Source organism: Chiloscyllium plagiosum, unplaced genomic scaffold (genome assembly GCF_037043375.1).
Source record: "Chiloscyllium plagiosum isolate Xiang-an unplaced genomic scaffold, Cpla_swu_hap1 HiC_scaffold_44, whole genome shotgun sequence".
NCBI classification, from domain to species: domain Eukaryota; kingdom Metazoa; phylum Chordata; class Chondrichthyes; order Orectolobiformes; family Hemiscylliidae; genus Chiloscyllium; species Chiloscyllium plagiosum.
This window is the reverse complement of record NW_028270182.1, coordinates 20,427,410-20,445,999: the sequence shown is the minus strand read 5'-3', so window position 1 is coordinate 20,445,999 and position 18,590 is coordinate 20,427,410. Positions and strand designations below refer to the sequence as shown.

Sequence of the window (18,590 nt, the reverse complement as noted above, 5' to 3'; positions counted from 1 at the left end):
AAATCACCCAACACCAGGTTATAGTCCGACAGGTTTAATTGGAAGCGTCGCTCCGAAAGCTAGTGCTTCCAATTAAACCTGTTGGACTATAACCTGGTGTTGTGTGATTTTTAGCTTTGAAAACTTTCAAGTTTTATATATTGATACTTTCAAGCACAATAAATTTCAACATGTTTAACATTTTGAAATTCAGTAAAGAAACTTAAAAAAAACGTGTATTTGTGAGTTTAAAATGTAGTGAAAATTAATATGTTTTAATTAGCACTTTGGCAATATGTGCGATGAAAATTTTTAAATAGATTGAGGATTTTAAAATTTTGCAAATGCAATTCATATCCTTTTAATAATCAGGTTAATTGTCTTAATTGCGCTATGGATGCGTTAGCCCAGATTCCTGACATTTCAACCCTGCAGCTCCACCCTGTGGTCCTCCAACCCCGCCCCTAATCCTCCAACCCCGCCCCTAACCCTCCAGCCCCGCCCCATAATTAAACAGACCCGCCCCATAATTAAACAGACCCGCCTCCAGCCCCGCAATTAAACAGACCCGCCCCTAGCCCCGCCCCATAATTAAACAGACCCGCCCCTAGCCCCGCCCCCCAAATTAAACAGCCCCGCCCCATAATTAAACAGACCCGCCTCCAGCCCCGCCCCATAATTAAACAGACTCGCCCCATAATTAAACAGACCCGCCCCTAGCCCCGCCCCATAATTAAACAGACCCGCCCCTAGTCCTCCAGCCCCGCCCCCAAATTAAACAGACTCGCCCCTAGCCCCGCCCATAATTAAACAGACCCGCCCCTAGCCCCGCCCCATAATTAAACAGACCCGCCCCAGCCCCGCCCTATTAATCAACCACCCCGCCCCCTAACACCAACCCCGCCACTAACCCTCGAAGCCCCGCCTCCTAACGGTCGAACCCTGCCCCTGACCTTCCCGCGCTGTCCCCAGTTCACCTGCCCCTCCCGCCCCACCCCCTGAGCCTTCGATGCCCAGCCCCGCCCTCTTGCGTCCATCTCCTCAACCAGCGGCCCACGGGTCCTCCAGCCCCGCCCCCTGCCCTCCAGTCCTATCCCATGCTCCTCCAGTTCTGAGTCGTCATATCCCCCGCCGCCGACGTCGATAATCAAAGGCTGTCCGGAGATCCTCCTCCAAGCCCGCCCCGAGGTATCCCGCCCTGCACCTCCAGGCTTCCCATTGGTCCTCCAAACCCCGCCCCCCACCCTCTCCTGTTCTTGCAGTCCTCTCGCCGACCCCTATTCCTCCTCCCAGTGACCCACCCAGCTCCCCTGCTCCCCGCCAATCCTTGCCTTGCCCGTGCACCCACATGACCTCCAGCCCCGCCCCTGCGCCACCACCGCCCGTTCTGGTCCCCTGGTCCTCTACTCCCTTAACCCATCCTCTTCCCCCTCATCCTCAAGTCCCTCTCCGCGGCACCCCGACCTCGCGCCTGCTCTTCCTTCCCCCGTTCCTGCCCATCCACCCCCACTCCCACCCCCACCCCTGATCCATCAGCTCCGCCCCATCGACCACAAGCCCAGGCGCTGGTCCGTCCCTCCTCCTTCTCCCCCTCCCGCCATGACCTTCGCTCTCCAGCACCTCTCCTGATCCACTAGTCCCGCCCCTAGTCTTCCAGTGGTGCCTCTGGTGATCGAGAGCCACGCACTTGTCCTCCAGCCCCGCCCCTAGTCCTCCAGCCCCGCCCCTAGTCCTCCAGTCCCGCCCCTTGTCCTCTGGCCCCGCCCCTAGTCCTCCGGCCTCTCCCCCGGTCCTCCAGCACCGCCCCCAGACCTCCTGCACCGCCCCTAGTCGCCTAGCCCCGCCCCCGGTATTCTCCCCCCCACCCCGCACGCCGCGCTCGAGCATTGCCCGTGGCCCTCCAGGCCCGCCCCCGGTCGTACAGCCCCGCCCCCGGTCCTCCGGTCCCCCGCCCCCGGTCCTCCGGTCCCCCGCCCCCTGGTCCTCCGGCCCCGCCCCCCGGTCCGGCCCCGCCCCCCCGGTCCTCCGGCCCCGCCCCCCGGTCCTCCGGCCCCCGCCCGCAGTCCTCCGGCCCCGCCCCCCGGTCCTCCGGCCCCCCGCCCCCCGGTGCTCCGGCCCCCCGCCCCTCCGGCCCCCCGGTCCTCCGGCCCCGCCCCCCGGTCCTCCGGCCCCGCCCCCGGTCCTCCGGCCCCGCCCCCCGGTCCTCCGGCCCGGTCCTCCGGCCCCCGCCCCCCGGTCCTCCGGCCCCCGCCCCGCTGTCCTCCGGCTCCGGCCCCGCCCCCGGTCCTCCGCCCCGCCCCCGGTCCTCCGGCCCCGCCCCCCGGTTGATTGACGCGGTAATGGCGGCGCGGCGGTGCTTGTGAGAAGCGGGAGAGACTGGGAGATCCGAGCCGCCGCCGACGCCCGCCCAGCCCCAGCCCCAGCCCCAGGATGTCGGCCACGGCCCGCCGCAAGCAGGAGGAGAAGCACTTGAAGCTGGTGCGGGAGTTGGGATCGCGGCCCCACAACCGGCAGTGCTTCGAGTGTGAGCAGCGGGGTCCGACCTACATCGACATCACGGTGGGCAGCTTCGTGTGTACGTCCTGCTCAGGCATCCTGTGAGTACCGGGGCAGGGGGGAGGGGGCCTGGGGCCTGGGGCCTGGGGGGAGGGGGCCCGGGGCCTGGGGGAGGGGGCCCGGGGCCCGGGGCCTGCGGGGAGGGGGCCCGGGGCCGGGGGGAGGGGGCCCGGGGCCGGGGGGAGGGGGCCTGGGGCCTGGGGCCTGGGGGGGGAGCTCGGGGCCTGGGGGAGGGGGCCCGGGGCCGGGGGGGGGGGAGCTCGGGGCCTGGGGGAGGGGGCCCGGGGCCGTGGGGGGGGAGCTTGGGGGCCTGGGGGAGGGGGCCCGGGGCCGTGGGGGGGGAGCTTGGGGGGGGAGCTCGGGGCCTGGGGGAGGGGGCCGGGGGGAGGGGGCCCGGGGCCGGGGGCCTGGGGGGGGAGCTCGGGGCCGGGGGCCCGGGGGAGGGGGCTCGGGGCCGGGGGGAGGGGGCCCGGGGCCTGGGGGAGGGGGCTCGGGGCCTGGAGCTCGGGGCCGGGGGGAGGGGGCCCGGGGCCTGGGGGAGGGGGCCCGGGGCCTGGGGGAGAGGGCTCGGGGCCTGGGAATACCTGAGATCGGGGCCTGGGCCCTGGACTGTGCTTGAGATCTGCTGGCTGAGGCCGAGGGTAATACCTGAGGCGGGAGACTGCGGCCTACAGAGCCCTTGGGGCCTGGAGAGTACATGAGGCCCCAGCCTGGTGCTGGGGTGAGGGAGAGTGTGTGAGGATTGAGGGCCTGGAGTGGGCTAGACAGGGAAGACAGGCTGCTGTGGGGCCCTGACAGCTCTGTGGTCCCTTGGCCTCAGGATGTACATTATAAGCTAATGTGCTGAGAGACAGCAGGGCAGTAAAACCTGGGAAGGCCTCATACTGTGCGCACCTAGTACGTGACTTCCTACAGAATGCACCGCCTGGACTGTATGGCTACAGCACTCTGTTCTGTACTGATCCTGTTCATTATACACTCATGATATCTGCACGGCAATAATCTGCTCCGTTTGGGTTCCGCCAGGACCACTCGGCTCAGGATGTCATTACAGCCTTGGTTCAAACGTGGACAAAAGAGCTGAATGCTCGAGGTGAGATGAGATTGACAGCCAGGAGTCCAGGACTGGAAGGCACGGGTTTAAGGTGGGAGAGGAAAGATTTTGAGGGGCAACCTTTTCACGCAGAAGGTGGTATGTGAATAGCTGTCAGAGGAAGAGGTGGAGGCTGGTACAACTATGACATTTAAAAGGCATCTGGATGGGTGTATGAATAGGAAGGGTTTAGAGGGATATGGGCCAAGTGCTGGCAAATGGGACTAGATTAATTTATGCTATTTGGTTGGCATGGACAAGTTGGACCGAAAGTTCTGTTTCAGTGTTGTTTGTCTTTGTGACTCTGTGGCCAAGTGTGGCATCAAGGGGCCCGTAGCAAAACTGGAATAATTGAGTATCAGGGGGCAAATTTAACAGTGGTTAGAGTCATTACTGACACGTAGGAAGATGGTCATCCAAAGTTTGTGAGAAGATTTGTAGCTCGGGTGCTCGTTGCTGTGGTTCTGTTCGCTTGGGAGCCTCCTGTGAAGTGCTTCTGTGGTGTTTCCTCTGGCATTTATAGTGGCCTGTCCCTGCCGCTTCTTGTTGTCACTGAGGATGTCACCTAGACAGGGGACGAAACATTTGCAACAAAAACTTCCAGCTCGGCGAACAGAACCACAGCGATGGTCATCGTTGTTGGAGGTCAGTCATCTTAGCTCCAGGGCATCTCTGTAGGAGTTCCTCAAGGTAGTGCCCATGGTGTAACCATCTTCAGCTGCTTCATCAGCGACCTTCCTTCCATCATAGAGTCAGTTGTAGGGATATTTGCTGATGATTGCACAATGTTCAGCATCATTCGTGATGACTCAGGTGCTGAAGTAGTCCATATTCAAACGCAACAAGATCTGGACAACACCCAGGCTTGGGCTGAGAAGTGGCAAGTAACATTTATGCCACACAAATGCCAGGCTATGGCCATCACTAAAAGACATTCTGCATTCAGACATTTGGCACACAGTGGCGTTACCATCTCTGAATTTTCCACTATCAACATCCTGGGAGTTATCATTGATCAGGAACTCAACTGAACTCATCACATCACATAAACCCAGTGGCTACAAGAGTAGGTCAGCAGCTAGGAACACAGCAGCAAGTAACTCTTGATATCCCAAAATGTGCCCACCATTAGGGCGGCATGGTGTCTCGGTGGTTAGCACTGCAGCCTCACAGAGCCAGGGACCCAGATTCGATTCCAGCCTCGGCCAACTGTCTGTGTGGAGTTTGCACGGTCACTCCGTGTCTGTGTGGGTTTCTGTCGGGTGCTCCGGTTTCCTCCCACGATGCAAAGATGTGCAGGTTGGGTGGATTGGTCATGGGGGGTGGCACAGTGGCTCAGTGGTTAGCACTGCTGCCTCACAGCGCCAGGGACCCAGGTTCGATTCCAGCCTTGGGCGACTGTCTGTGTCGTGTTTGCACATTCTCCCAGTGTCTGTGTGGGTTTCCTCCCACAGTCCAAAAAAAATGTGCAGGTTAGGGTGAGTTGGCCATGCTAAACTGCCCATAGTGTTAGGTGCATTAGTCAGAGGGGAAATGGGTCTGGGTGGGTTACTCTTCGGAGGGTCGGTGTGGACTTATTGGGCCGAAGGGCCTGCTTCCACACTGTAGGAAATCTAATCTAATCTGCAAGGCACAAGTTAGGAATGTGAAGTAATACTCCCTACTTGTCTGAATAAATGCAGCCCCAACAACACTCGAGGAGGTTGACCCTATCCAGGACAAAGCAGCCAGTTTGATTGGCACTGCATCCACAAGCGTCCACCCCATCTGCCACTAATTCGCTCTTCTATTACTGTCACTGGGGCTAATCCTGGAATTCCCTCCCTAATAGCATTATGGGTCAACATAGAGCAGGTGGACTGCAGCAGCTCACTACCACCATCGCAAGGGCAACTAGGAATGGGTAATAAATGCTGGCCAGCCAGCAATGCCCACATCCCACAAAAATGAATAAATAAATAAAAACAGCCCGCTTGAACCGCTTGACATGTACTCTGGTTCTACTCTGCAGGGTGTGTATGCAGTGTGGAATGTGTACAAGGCCAAGTCCAGTCAATTGGGAATAAAACACTACTTGTTTAGAATTCCTACAGTGTGGAAGCAGACCATTTAGCCCATCAAGTCCGCACTGACCCTCTGGTGGACATCCCACCCAGACCCATTCCTATAACCCTGCATTTCCTATGGCTAATCCACTCAGCCTGCACTTCCCTGGACACAATGGATTATTTAGCATGGCCAATTCACATAGCCTTTGGACTGTGGGAGGAAATCATCGGGAGGATGCTGACGCAGACACGTGGCGAATATGCAAACTCCACGCAGACAGTCATCCAAGGGTGGAATCGAACCTGGGGCCCTGGCGCCGTGAGGCAGCAGTGCTAACCACTGAGCCACCGTGCTGCCCTTTTTCTGGAGCAAATAGTGTGTTTTCTGTGACTGACTCATCAAAATAAATGTAACATACTTTTGAGGCATCTTATTCTTGTGTTCATCTCATAGTACATATGGCACAAATATAGAGATCATAAGTAGTTTACTGAGTCATTAGATACTGCATGAGATATTCTGACTATACCACATGCTGTGATTATAGTGCATTTATAGATATAAAATACTATATTGAGGTTGTGTTCTGTCTATCCACGATACTGAATGATACTAAGTACCGTAGTAAGTATTGGACATGTACAACTATCCTTTGTATTGTCCCTATAATACTCTCAATTGTAATCAGAAACACTTGAAGCTAAGTCATATTTGGCAATATTAGGACAGGTGCCTAAAAACCTGGTCACTGAGGAGGGTTTTAACTCTGAGAGAAAAAGATGGTCTGTAAGGCTGGAGAAAGCTACAGTGTTAGGAAAAGGACGATGCCTTAATATTTAGGAACACAACAGGCAGTTGAATTTCCTTGGCATCATCTGCCAAATCCACTACCTCTACCATCTAGAAGGGCATGGGCAACCGATACATGGGAACTGTACCTCCTGCAAGTTCCCTCCAAACCACACACCATTCTGACTTAGGAATATATCACTGTTCCTTCAGTGTCGGTCAATCAAAATGCTAGACTTCCTCCCCACGTACATTGTGAGCCTACCACAGCAATGGGTTATGGTGTTTGGAGAAGGAAGCTCAAACCTGAGGTGGGAATCAAATGCTAACCCAGCCATTGACACCCATATCTGTTGAATGAAATTTTAAAAAGACTTGAGCAGTGGGTGATTGGTATGGGTATCAAGAAAAGCAGTACTCTTGGGCAAGAGGTATTCTAAACCCTGAAACCACTGTAGATACGATGCTGCCCTTTTTTTGGTTGGGGAAATTGAGTACAGGAGTCAGGATATTGTGTTGCAGCTTTATAATAGTTTGGTTATGCCCCACTTAGAGGACTGCATTCAATTCTGGTTGCCACATTACCAGAAGGATGTGGAGGCTTTGGAGAGGGTGCAGAAGAGGTTTACCAGGGTGCGGCCTGGATTAGAGGGTATGAGCTCTAAGGAGAGGCTGGACAAACTAGGGTTGTTTTCTCTGGAGTGGCAGAGACTGAGGGGAGACTTAATAGTCCATAAACTTATGAGCTGCATAGACAGGGTTGTCAGTCGCAATCTTTTTCCCAGAGTTGAAATGTCTAAAACTACACGGCATGCATTTAAGGTGAGAGGGGGCAAGTTCAAATGAGACGTGAGGGGCACTTTTTTTTTATATACACAGTGGAAGGAGTCTGCTTTGGTGGTGGTCGAGGCAGATATGATAGGGGTGTTTAAGAGACTTTTAGTTAAGCACATGAATATGCCAGGAATGGAGGGATATAGAACAAGCAGAGGCAGAAGGAAATAGTTTAATTTGGCATCATGTTTGGCACAGCATCGTGGGCCGAAGGGCCTTTTGCTGTGCTGTGCAGGTCTACGTTCGATGACTGAGGTTTCACTCGAATTCGAGTCAGGTTGAAATTCAGTGCAAAAAATAAACAGTTGTAGAAATCTGAAAGAAAAGCAGAAATTGGTAGAGAAACTCAACAGGCCTGGCAGGATGTGTGGGGTGAAAGCAAGAGTTAATGTTTCTGATCCAGTGACCTCCCTTCAGAACTGATGATCAGAGAGTGATGATTATGCAGGTTTTCACTGAACCACAAAATATATTAGCGCAGGTGACCTTCGGTTTAGACATTAGGTGTAGATTTGGAGGAACTTCGAGGGATGAAGGAGAGGTACACAGACAATAGACAATAGGTGCAGGAATAGGCCATTCAGCTCTTCGAGCCTGCACCGCCATTCAATATGATCATGGCTGATCATTCCTAATCAGTATCCTCTTCCTGCCTTATCTCCATAACCCTTGATTCCACTATCCTTGAGAGCTCTATCCAACTCTTTCTTAAATGAATCCAGAGACTGGGCCTCCACTGCCCTCTGGGGCAGAGCATCCCACATAGCCACCACTCTCTGGGTGAAGAAGTTTCTCCTGAGCTCTGTCCTAAATGGTCTACCCCGTATTTTTAAGCTGTGTCCTCTGGTTCGGCACTCACCCATCAGCGGAAACATGTTTCCTGCTGCCAGAGTGTCCAATCCTTTCATAATCTTATCTGTCTCAATCAGATCCCCTCTCAGTCTTCTTAACTCAAGGGTATACAAGCCCAGTCGCTTCAGTCTTTCAGTGTAAGGTAATCCCGCCATTCCAGGAATTGACCTCGTGAACCTACGCTGCACTCCCTCAATAGCCAGAATGTCTTTCCTCAAATCTGGAGACCAGAACTGCACGCAATACTCCAGGTGTGGTCTCACCAGGGTCCTGTACAGCTGCAGAAGCACCTCTTTGTTTCTATACTCAATCCCTCTTGTTATGAAGGCCAGCATGCTATTAGCCTTCTTCACTACCTGCTGTACCTGCATGCTTGCCTTCATTGACTGGTGTACAAGAACACCCAGATCTCTCTGTACTGCCCCTTTACCTAAGTTGATTCCATTGAGGTAGTAATCTGCCTTCCTGTTCTTGCCACCAAAGTGGATAACCATACATTTATCCACATTAAACTGCATCTGCCATGCATCTGCCCACTCACCTAACTTGTCCAGGTCACCCTGTAATCTCCTAACATCCTCATCACATTTCACCCTGCCACACAGCTTTGTTTCATCAGCAAATTTGCTAATGTTATTGCTGATACCATCTTCTATATCATTAACATATATTGTAAAAAGCTGCGGTCCCAGCACGGATCCCTGCGGTACCCCACTGGTCACTGCCTGCCATTCCGAAATGGAGCCGTTTATCACTACCCTTTGTTTCCTATCAGCCAACCAATTTTTAATCCAATCTAGTACTTTGCCCCCAATACCATGCGCCCTAATTTTACTCACTAACCTCCTGTGTGGGACTTTATCAAAAGCTTTCTGAAAGTCCAGGTACACTACATCTACTGGATCTCCCTCGTCCATCTTCAGTTACATCCTCAAAAAATTCAAGAAGATTAGTCAAGCATGATTTCCACTTCATAAATCCATGCTGACTCTGTCCTATCCTGTTACTACTATCCAGATGTGCCGTAATTTCATCCTTTATAATAGACTCCAGCATCTTTCCCACCACTTAGGTCAGACTAACTGGTCTATAATTTCCTGCTTTCTCTCGCCCACCTTTCTTAAAAAGTGGTATAACATTAGCCACCCTCCAATCCTCAGGAACCGACCCCGAATCTATCGAACTCTGGAAAATAATCACCGACGCATCCACGATTTCCCGAGCCACCTCCTTCAGTACCCTGGGATGCAGACCATCAGGCCCCGGAGACTTATCAACCTTCAGACCTAACAGTCTCTCCAACACCAAATCCTGGCAAATATAAATTCCCTTAAGTTCAGGTCCTTCAGCCACTGTTACCTCAGGGAGATTGCTTGTGTCTTCCCCAGTGAACACAGATCTGAAGTACCCATTTAATTCCTCTGCCATTTCTTTGTTCCCAGTAATATATTCCCCTGTTTCTGTCTTCAAGGGCCCAATTTTAGTCCTAACCATTTTTTTGCCTTGCACATACCTAAAAAAGCTTTTACTATCCTCCTTTATATTATTGGCCAGTTTACCTTCGTACCTCATTTTTCCTCTGCTTATTTCCTTCTTAGTAATCCTCTGTTGCTCTTTAAAGCTTCCCAGTCCTCAGTTTTCCTACTTATCTTTGCTATGTTATACTTTTTCTCTTTTAACTTTATATGTTTCTTAACTTCCCTCGTCAGCCACGGCCGCCCATGCCTCCTCCTGGGATCTTTCTTCCTTTTAGGAATGAACTGGTCCTGCAACTTCTGCATTATACACAGAAATATTGCCATTGTTCCTCCACGGTCATCCCTGCTAAGGTATTGCACCATTGAACTTTGGCCAGCTCCTCCCTCATAGCTCCATAGTTCCCTTTATTCAACAGAAGTACTGTCACTTCCGATTGTACCCTCTCCCTCTCGAATTGCAGATTGAAGCTTAATGTATTATGGTCACTACTTCCCAATGGCTCCTTCACTTCGAGGTCTCTGACTAATTCTGGTTCGTTACACAATACCAGATCCAGAATTGCCTTCTCCCTGGTCGGCTCCAGCACCAGCTGCTCTAAGAATCCATCTCTGAGGCACTCCACAAAGTCTCTTTCTTGAGGTCCAATACCATCCTGATTCTCCCAGTCTACCTGCATGTTAAAATCCCCCATAACAACTGTAGTAACATCTTTGTGACAGGCCAATTTCAGCTCCTGATTCAACTTACATCCGACATCCAGACTACTGTTTGGGGGCCTGTAGATGACTCCAAGAGGGTCTTTTTACCCTTAGTATTTCGCAGCTGACTCTACATCCCCTGACTCAAGGTCCCCCCGCGCAAGGGACTGAATATCCTCCCTTACCAACAAGGCCACTCCACCCCCTCTGCCCGTCAGTCTGTCCTTACGATAACACGTGTATCCTTGAATATTCATTTCCCAGGCCCTGTCCACTTGAAGCCACGTCTCAGTTATCCCCACAATATCGTATCTGCCAATTTCCAAAAGAGCCTCAAGCTCATCCATCTTATGTCTAATGCTTCATGCATTCATGTATAGTATTTTTAATTTGTTACTGCTCTCACCCTTCCCATCAACCCCTAGTTCACTCAACCTTACAGCATGATCCCTTTCCGAGTTTTCTGCCTCATTGATACAGTTGTCTTTCTTGACTTCTCTTGTTCTAACTTTCCCTTCAATTTCCTTTTTAAACATCCAGTTTGTCCCCTCCTCCCCGCTACTTAGTTTAAATGTAGCGGTGTTGCAGTAGAAAACCTGTCTGCCAGAATGCTGGTCCCTAACCTATTAAGGTGCAAACCGTCTCTCTTGTAGAATTTATGCTTACCACAAAATATACCCCAGTGATCCAAGAACTTAAATCCTCGCTTCCTGCACCAGTTCCCCAACCACACGTTCAAGTCCATTATCTCCCTGTTTCTGGCCACACTAGCCCGAGGAACTGGAAGCAAACCGGAGATAACCACCCTGGACGTCCTGCTTTTCAGCCTTCTTCCTAGTTCTCCGAAGTCCCACTGTAGTATGTTCCTCCTCTTCTTCCCGACATCATTTGTGCCGATATGTACCACCACCTCTGGCTCTTCACCCTCGTCCTTGAGGATTTCCTGCACTCTGTCCGCGATGTCTTTCAGCCTGGCACCAGGAAGGCAACACACCATCCTTAAGTCTCACCTGCTGCCACAAAAACCCCGGTCAGTTCCTCTCACGATGGAGTCCCCTATTACCATGGCTATGTGCGATGTCCGACTCTTCCGCTCTGCCTCTGCGCCAACTTTTGATTGACAGACCTGGCTGCCTTGCGAACTGGCAGTGTCATCAGTCTCTACTGTTTCCAAAAGCTTCAACTTGTTCCTGACAGGTACTTCCCCCGGGGTCTCTTGCACCTGTCTCCTCTCTGCCTTCCTCATCGTCTGCTCTCTTCTGGCATGATTGGTGAAATAACCTCGCTGAAGGTCTTGTCCAGAAAGATCTCGTTCTCTCTACAGGTTGAGGGTGGGAATCTCGTATCTAAATGCTGAGGATACCAATTCTGGACTCCTGAGCAACCCCAGCTTTAGGCTGATGCATAGAAGGAGGGCAGGTGGATGAGAAGTAGTGTCAGGAAATGGGAAGGATAAGAATACAAATAAGATTTTTGAAAAATATTTTCCAGCCAGGCATAGCTGGGCAAGATGATGGAGGTGAAAGGAGTCAGGCTCGCCGATGTTGAGAATGCAGGGACATGAGCTCAGTTCAGGATCAAATGGTAATACACTGGTTCAGTGGAGAGAGAGAGAGAGAGAGAGAGATGTGAAATTGGTTGTAAAACTATTTTACTGGTAAGGAATGCTTTTAAAGTGGCCTGTTTTTAAAGTCTCAAGGGTCTGGCTACTGAGGCTGTTAAGTGAAGGATTTTGGGATTGCAGATTTCATGAGGCCTACACGAGGGTTGATCAGATCTGCAGGAAACATCTATCTTCAGAGAACAGACCAATGTGCCTGGCCTCCCACATGGAATAATTGTCTGGCTTTTGTGTTCTCCATATAATCTACCCTAGCCCTGCATTCCCCATGGCTAACCTACCTAACCTACGCATCCCTGAACACTATGGGCAATTTAACATGGCCAGTCCACCCTAACCTACACATCCCTGAACACTATGGGCAATTTAACATGGCCAGTCCACCCTAATATATACATCCCTGAACACTATGGGCAATTTAACACGGCCAGTCCACCCTAATATACACATCCCTGAACACTATGGGCAATTTAACATGGCCAGTCCACCCTAATATATACATCCCTGAACACTATGGGCAATTTAACACGGCCAGTCCACCCTAATATACACATCCCTGAACACTATGGGCAATTTAACATGGCCAGTCCACCCTAATATACACATCCCTGAACACTATGGGCAATTTAAAATGGCCAATCCACCCTAACCTACACATCCCTGAACACTATGGGGCAATTTAGCATGGCCAATCCACCCTAACCTACACATCCCTGAACACTATGGGGTAATTTAGCATGGCCAGCCCACCCTAACCTGCACATCCCTGAACACTATGGGGTAATTTAGCATGGCCAGCCCACCCAACCTGCACGTTTGGACTGTTGGAGGAAACTGGAGCTCCTGGTGACGCAGGCTGAATATGCAAGCACCACACAGACAGTTTCCAGAGGCTGCAATTGAACGTGGGTCCCTAGAGCTGTGAGGCAGCAGTGCTAACCACTGAACGACAGTGTCGCCCTTGGAAAAACATTTCTAACATTTTAAATGAAGTGTGATACAGTTTTGATCCTGATCGAAGATGGAGTTGATCTGAGGTTGTGAAATCTTAGAACAGTGAAGGGTACGCAATGGCTTTGTGCTAATACCATTATGCTAGCAATCTAGAACCCTAGGCCAGTGATCTGGAATCATGGGTTTGAATCCCGCAATTGGTAGGTAGTGAAACCTGAATTCATTAAAATCTGGAAATCATGTGACTGTTATCATTGTCAAAAGTAGTATAAACCCACCTGGTTCACTGATGCCCTTTCGGGAAGGATTTCTGCCATCCTAATTTGGTCTGGGCCTACATGAGGCTCCAGACCCACTTGACAATTTGGGATGGGCGATAATTGCTGGCCTAGCCAGCTCCATCCACTCGCTATGAATTAATTTCTACAGTGTGCAATGGAGAAGACCATTCAGCCCATCAGGTCTGAGCCAGCTCCTTCCTAGTAATCCCTCTCCTGTATTTATTCTAATGCCCCTTTTACATGCTCACTGAATCTGTGTCCACCAGCTGACCTGGCTGCATCTTCCAAACATTCACCACTGGCTCATGCCCACTTTGTAAATCATCTTGAACTTGTCCCATCTGGGGGTTGTCAGGTCTTTTGCCACTGGGCATTTTCCTAATTAACTCTTCATTTATTTTCAAATGCCACAAGACCTTCAGTTTGCCCGCGTGTGTGCTGCACCATGAAAGATCGGAACGCTACACAAGTGCCAGCCGTGAACGCTATTTGAATTTCTCCTTCTCGTTGAAGGAGCAGATGTATGATTGCCGAATGTACCCATGCCCTGAAGCTCTTTGCAGCCAGTGCAGTTAATTTGAAAGCTGAGGTGTTTTTATTTTGAGGCAGAGGGGTGTGAAGGCCAGTGTGTGCAATTACATCTGAATGCTGCCACAGTCGCACTGGCTGGCATCACAGGTGGAGGGCTGAATGGTCTCCTCCAGTTCAGGAGTATTAAGGTCTTTGAAGCAAAGCTGCTGGTGTCATGTGGAGCAACATGCAGTCCATATACATGCAGCCAGCTCCCGCAAATAGAGATTAGGAGATTTGTTTTAAAGTTGTGCAGCAGTTTGTCTGGAATTGTGATCTCTGGAGGTCAGGAGCAAGCAGCAAAATGGTTGAGGCAGCAGTCAGTCGTTTCTTGATTGACAAGGAGCGAAAGGTTAGGCGAAAGTGAGGACTGCAGATGCTGGAGATCAGAGTCAAGATTAGAATGGTGCTGGAAAAGCACAGCAGGTCAAGCAGCATCCGAAGAGCAGGAAAATGAAAGGTTATCTGGGGCTGGGCAGAAAGTGGCTGGCAGCTTCAAACGGATCAACCGTAAGCCAATGTCCACACCGGCCCGAGGGGCTGCTCTTCCTCCTAACCTGTAAACTGGCCCCCGGGTGTTTGATGCTGACCAGGGCGTGCTTTGCCTCCAATATTGTTGAGGGATCTTTAACATCGGTAAGTTGGGGTTTGCACCGCTGTGGTTCTCTGCCTCACCAAATGGATAACATTTCCAACAAAGTGACACTAGTTCCTGGCGTGGACTTTATACAGACCTCGGGTTTGAAACAGAGTTGGGAGTTGCACCTTCCTGACTCAAGCTGTGACCCGGTTGAGGCAGGACAGGAATACCATGCGTGATGCAGCTGAGTCTATAAACTGCTTCCTGTGATAGCTTGCGATGCCCTGAGTGCGAGTTTAATCATCTACATTATGACTCAGAAGACATTCTTTTTCTTTAGTTGCATGACTTTCAGAGGCTGCTAATGATCGTAGATGTGATGATCTCAGCCCCTTTCTGGTGAGGTGAGGAGACTGTCTGGCAGGTTTCTTGTCTGATTTGGATAGATTGCTGTGGTTAAAAACTGTAACCCACCTTGGTATCTGCGTTACTGACCTGCTGCGGCTTGTCACTTCATGCTGTTAACAGCACCATGTGAACTTTCTAATCGGTTAGAGGCATTGCTCATTGGCCAGGGAGCAGTTCAGGATGAACTTATTGTTGTGGGTCTCGTCACATGTTGACAGATTTCATCATCTAAAGCATGTTAGTAAACCAAATAAATTTTCAAAATTGTAAAACATTCATCATTGCATACCATTCGGCCAACGGTATAATTGAATTGAATCTCATTGTCTGCTATAATGGGACTTGGACCTAGTCCCCAGGAGTTCTGTGTTGCTGGTCATTGACATTATCAGCACACCACCTCTCCTATTCTTGGAAGCATGCAAAATATTACTTTACATGGCCAAACACTCTGTTTTTCTCTCTCTCTGTCTGTGATATTATCTTCTGAATACGCTATTTGCAGCCTGGGATACACTTCTAAAGGTATCGGCTCCTTCCTGTACCTGAATCCTCACTCAAACAACTCTGTGCACTCTCTGTGCTCCTCCAGTTCTCAGTTTCCAACATTGTTGGCCATGCCTTCAGCTTCCTGGGATTTTAGCTCCCTTATTCCTTCCTTAAACCTTTCAATTTTTTTCCATTTAAGATGCTCCATAAAACCTACCTGTTCGGCTTAACTCTTGGTCACCTCAGGGAGTCCAGCGTGGATTCCGACCCTTTAGTCCAACTCATTAGTCCCATTTGCCAGCACTTGGCCCATATCCCTTTAAACCTTTCCTATTTAGACACAATCCAGATGCCTTTTGAATGTTGCAATTGTACCAGCCTCCACCACTTCCTCTGGCAGCTCATTCCATACACGTACCACCCTCTGTGTGAAAAAGTTGCCCCTTAGGTCCCTTTTATATCTCTCCCCTATCACCTTAAACCTATGCCCTCTAGTTTTTAACTCCCCTACCCTGGGGAAAAGACCTTGGCTATTACCCTATCCCTGCCTCTCATGATTTTATATCTCTCTCTCTCTCTCTCTAAGGTCACCCCTTCAGCCTCTGGTGCTCCAGGGAAAACAGCCCCAGCCTATTCAACCTCTCCATATAAACTCAAACCCTGGCAGCATCCTTGTAAACCTTTTCTGAGCCCTTTCATGTTTCACAACGTTCTTCCTACAGCAGGGAGACCAGAATTGAACGCAGTGTTCTAAAAGTGGCCTCAATGATGTCCTGTACTGAAGCAACATGACCTCCCAATTCCAATATTGAATGCAGTGACCAATAAAGACAAACATACCAAACAAAGCCTTCACTACCCAGTCTACCTGCGACTCCAGTTTCAAGGAGCTATGAACCTGTACCCCCAGGTTTCTTTGTTAGACAATGCTCCCCAGAACTTTTACTATTAAGTCCTGCCATAATTTGCCTCACCAAAATGCAGCACCTCACCTCTATCTCGATTAAACACCATCTGATCAAGGTCCCATTGTACTCTGAGGTAACCTCCTTCACTGTCCACACACCAGCAATCTTGGTGTCATCTGTAAACTCTGTATACATCCCTCCTATATTCACATCCAAACTTTTTATCTAACCGACAAAAGTGGTGGATCCAGCATAAATCTTTGTGGTACACTGCTGGTCTCAGGTCTCCCTCCTCCACCACCGCCACCCTCTGGCTCCTGCCTTTGGGCCAACTTTGTATCCAAATGGCTACGATTTCCTTTGCACAAAGCCAATATTGACTATCCCTAATCAGTCCTTGCCTTTCCAAGTACATGTAAATGCCGTCCCTCAGAATCCCTCCAGTAACGTACCCACCACTGACATCAGGCTTACCGGTTCTCTGGCTTTTCCATATCACCTTTGTTAAATAATGGCACCACGTTAGCCAACCTCCAGTCTTCCGGCACCTCACCCATGGCTATCGATGATACAAATATCTCAGCAAGGGGCCCAGCAATCACTTCCCTAGCTTCCTGCAGAGTTCTAGGGTACACTTGATCAGGTCTCGGGCCTTCATCCACCTTTATACATTTTAAGGTGTCCAGCACCACCACTTCTGTAATATATGGGCACTTTTCAAGATATCACCCTTTATTTCCCCAAATTCTCCAGCTTCCATATCCTTCTCCACAGTAAACACTGATGCAAAATATTCATTTAGTATCACCCCCGTCTCCTGTGGTTCCACACGCAGTTAGCCTTGTTGATTTTTAAGAGGTCCTATTTTCTCCCTAGTTACTCTTTACTCATTAAGGTATTTGTGGAATCTGTTTGCATTCTCCTTAACCCTGTTTGCCAAAGCTGTCTCATGGTCCCATTTTGCCCTCCTGATTTCCCTCTTGAATATCCTCCTACTGCATGGAAACAGATCCTACAGTCCAGCCGGTGTCCATACTGACCATAATCCCAAACTAAACTAGTCCCTCCTGCCTGTGCATTGGCCCCTATCCCTCCAAACCTTTCCTATTCATGAACTTAGCCAAATGTCTGTTAAACATTGTAACTGTACCTGCATCCACCGCTTCCTCTGGAAGTTCATTCCACACATGAACCACTCTGTGTAAAAAAAAAAAAGTTGCCCCTTATGTCTTTTTAAAATTTTTCTCTTCTCGCCTTAGAAATATGACCTGTAGTCTTGATACTCTTCGAGGGATTCACACGATCCCAGCTGTCTATACCTGACACCTGCTGTCTCCTTTTACTTGAGCAGAGCCTGAATTTCTCCAATCGTTGAGCATTCCCCCCACCTACCGGCCTTGCCCTTCACAGTCACAGAAACGTACTGCCACTGGACTCTTGTCTCATTTTCGAAGGCCTCCCACTTACCAACTGTCCTTTACCACTGGGCGGCACGGTGGTTAGCAGTGGTTGCACTGCTGCCTCACAGCACCAGAGACCCGGGTTCAATTCCCGCCTCAGGCGACTGTGTGGAGTTTGCACGTTCTCCCTGTGTCTGCGTGGGTTTCCTCCGGGTGCTCCGGTTTCCTCCCACAGTCCAAAGATGTGCAGGTCAGGTGAATTGGCCATGCTAAATTGCCCATAGTGTCAGGTAAGGGGTAAATGTAGGGGTATGGGTGGGTTGTGCTTCGGTGGGTCGGTGTGGACTTGTTGGGCCGAAGGGCCTGTTTCCACACTGTAAGTAATCTAAAAAAAAATCTAATCGCCCCCAGGTAACTTTTGGAAGTTGTTGCCTACGACCATCTAACTTGGCTTTCCTTCAATATTGAGCTATAACTTTTAGATCAGGTCTATCCTTTCCCATAACTATTTAAAACTACAGGAATTATGATCATTGGCCTGACTGTACTCTCCCACTGACAGCTCAGTTACTTGTCCTGCTTTATCTCTTCTGAAATCTCGCTGTGACTTGGTGTCAAAGTTATCATTGAATTATTGTTAAAGGCAGGGGTGTAGTGGTTGAGCCCATGCCTTTCACATGTATATTTTTAAAAAGCCTTCTTGGGATGTTTAAGTCCATCCTTAATTGCTGAGCGGATAGTTAACAGGCAGCCACATTGCTGGGGTCTGGAGTCACCTAGGGGAATGCAGATTTCCTTTCCGAAAGGCTATTAGTGAACTGGATGGGTTTTCCTAACAACTGGCCATTGTCATCATTAGACTCTTATTTCCAGTTTAATTTTTAAACTGAACTCCAATTCGACCATCTGCCACTTGAACCCAGGTTCCTGTATACTTGGGTCTCTGGATTAATAGTATAGTGATAATACCACAAGGTCATCACCTTGATGTTTGTGTGAGAGGCTACACGTGGTTATATCTCTGACAGAGCCGCACAGCTTGCCTATTCA

General features: G+C 50.2%; 1 protein-coding gene across 6 annotated transcripts in view; it reads left to right on the top strand.

The window, feature by feature from the left end:
* The first annotated feature begins 2,303 nt into the window (after window positions 1-2,303).
* The window catches only part of LOC122548360 (arf-GAP domain and FG repeat-containing protein 1-like), a 96,686-nt gene continuing 80,399 nt past the window's right edge, over window positions 2,304-18,590 (top strand). For 2 of the 6 annotated variants that reach the window (XM_087982915.1, XM_087982913.1), the window contains exon 1: window positions 2,305-2,576. In XM_087982915.1, the coding sequence (XP_087839041.1) occupies window positions 2,410-2,576 (167 nt within the window). In that variant the 5' untranslated portion in view covers window positions 2,305-2,409. Of the gene's footprint in view, window positions 2,577-18,590 lie in introns of all 6 variants that reach the window. The other 4 variants (XM_087982917.1, XM_087982914.1, XM_087982919.1 and 1 more) reach the window with 3 other exon arrangements.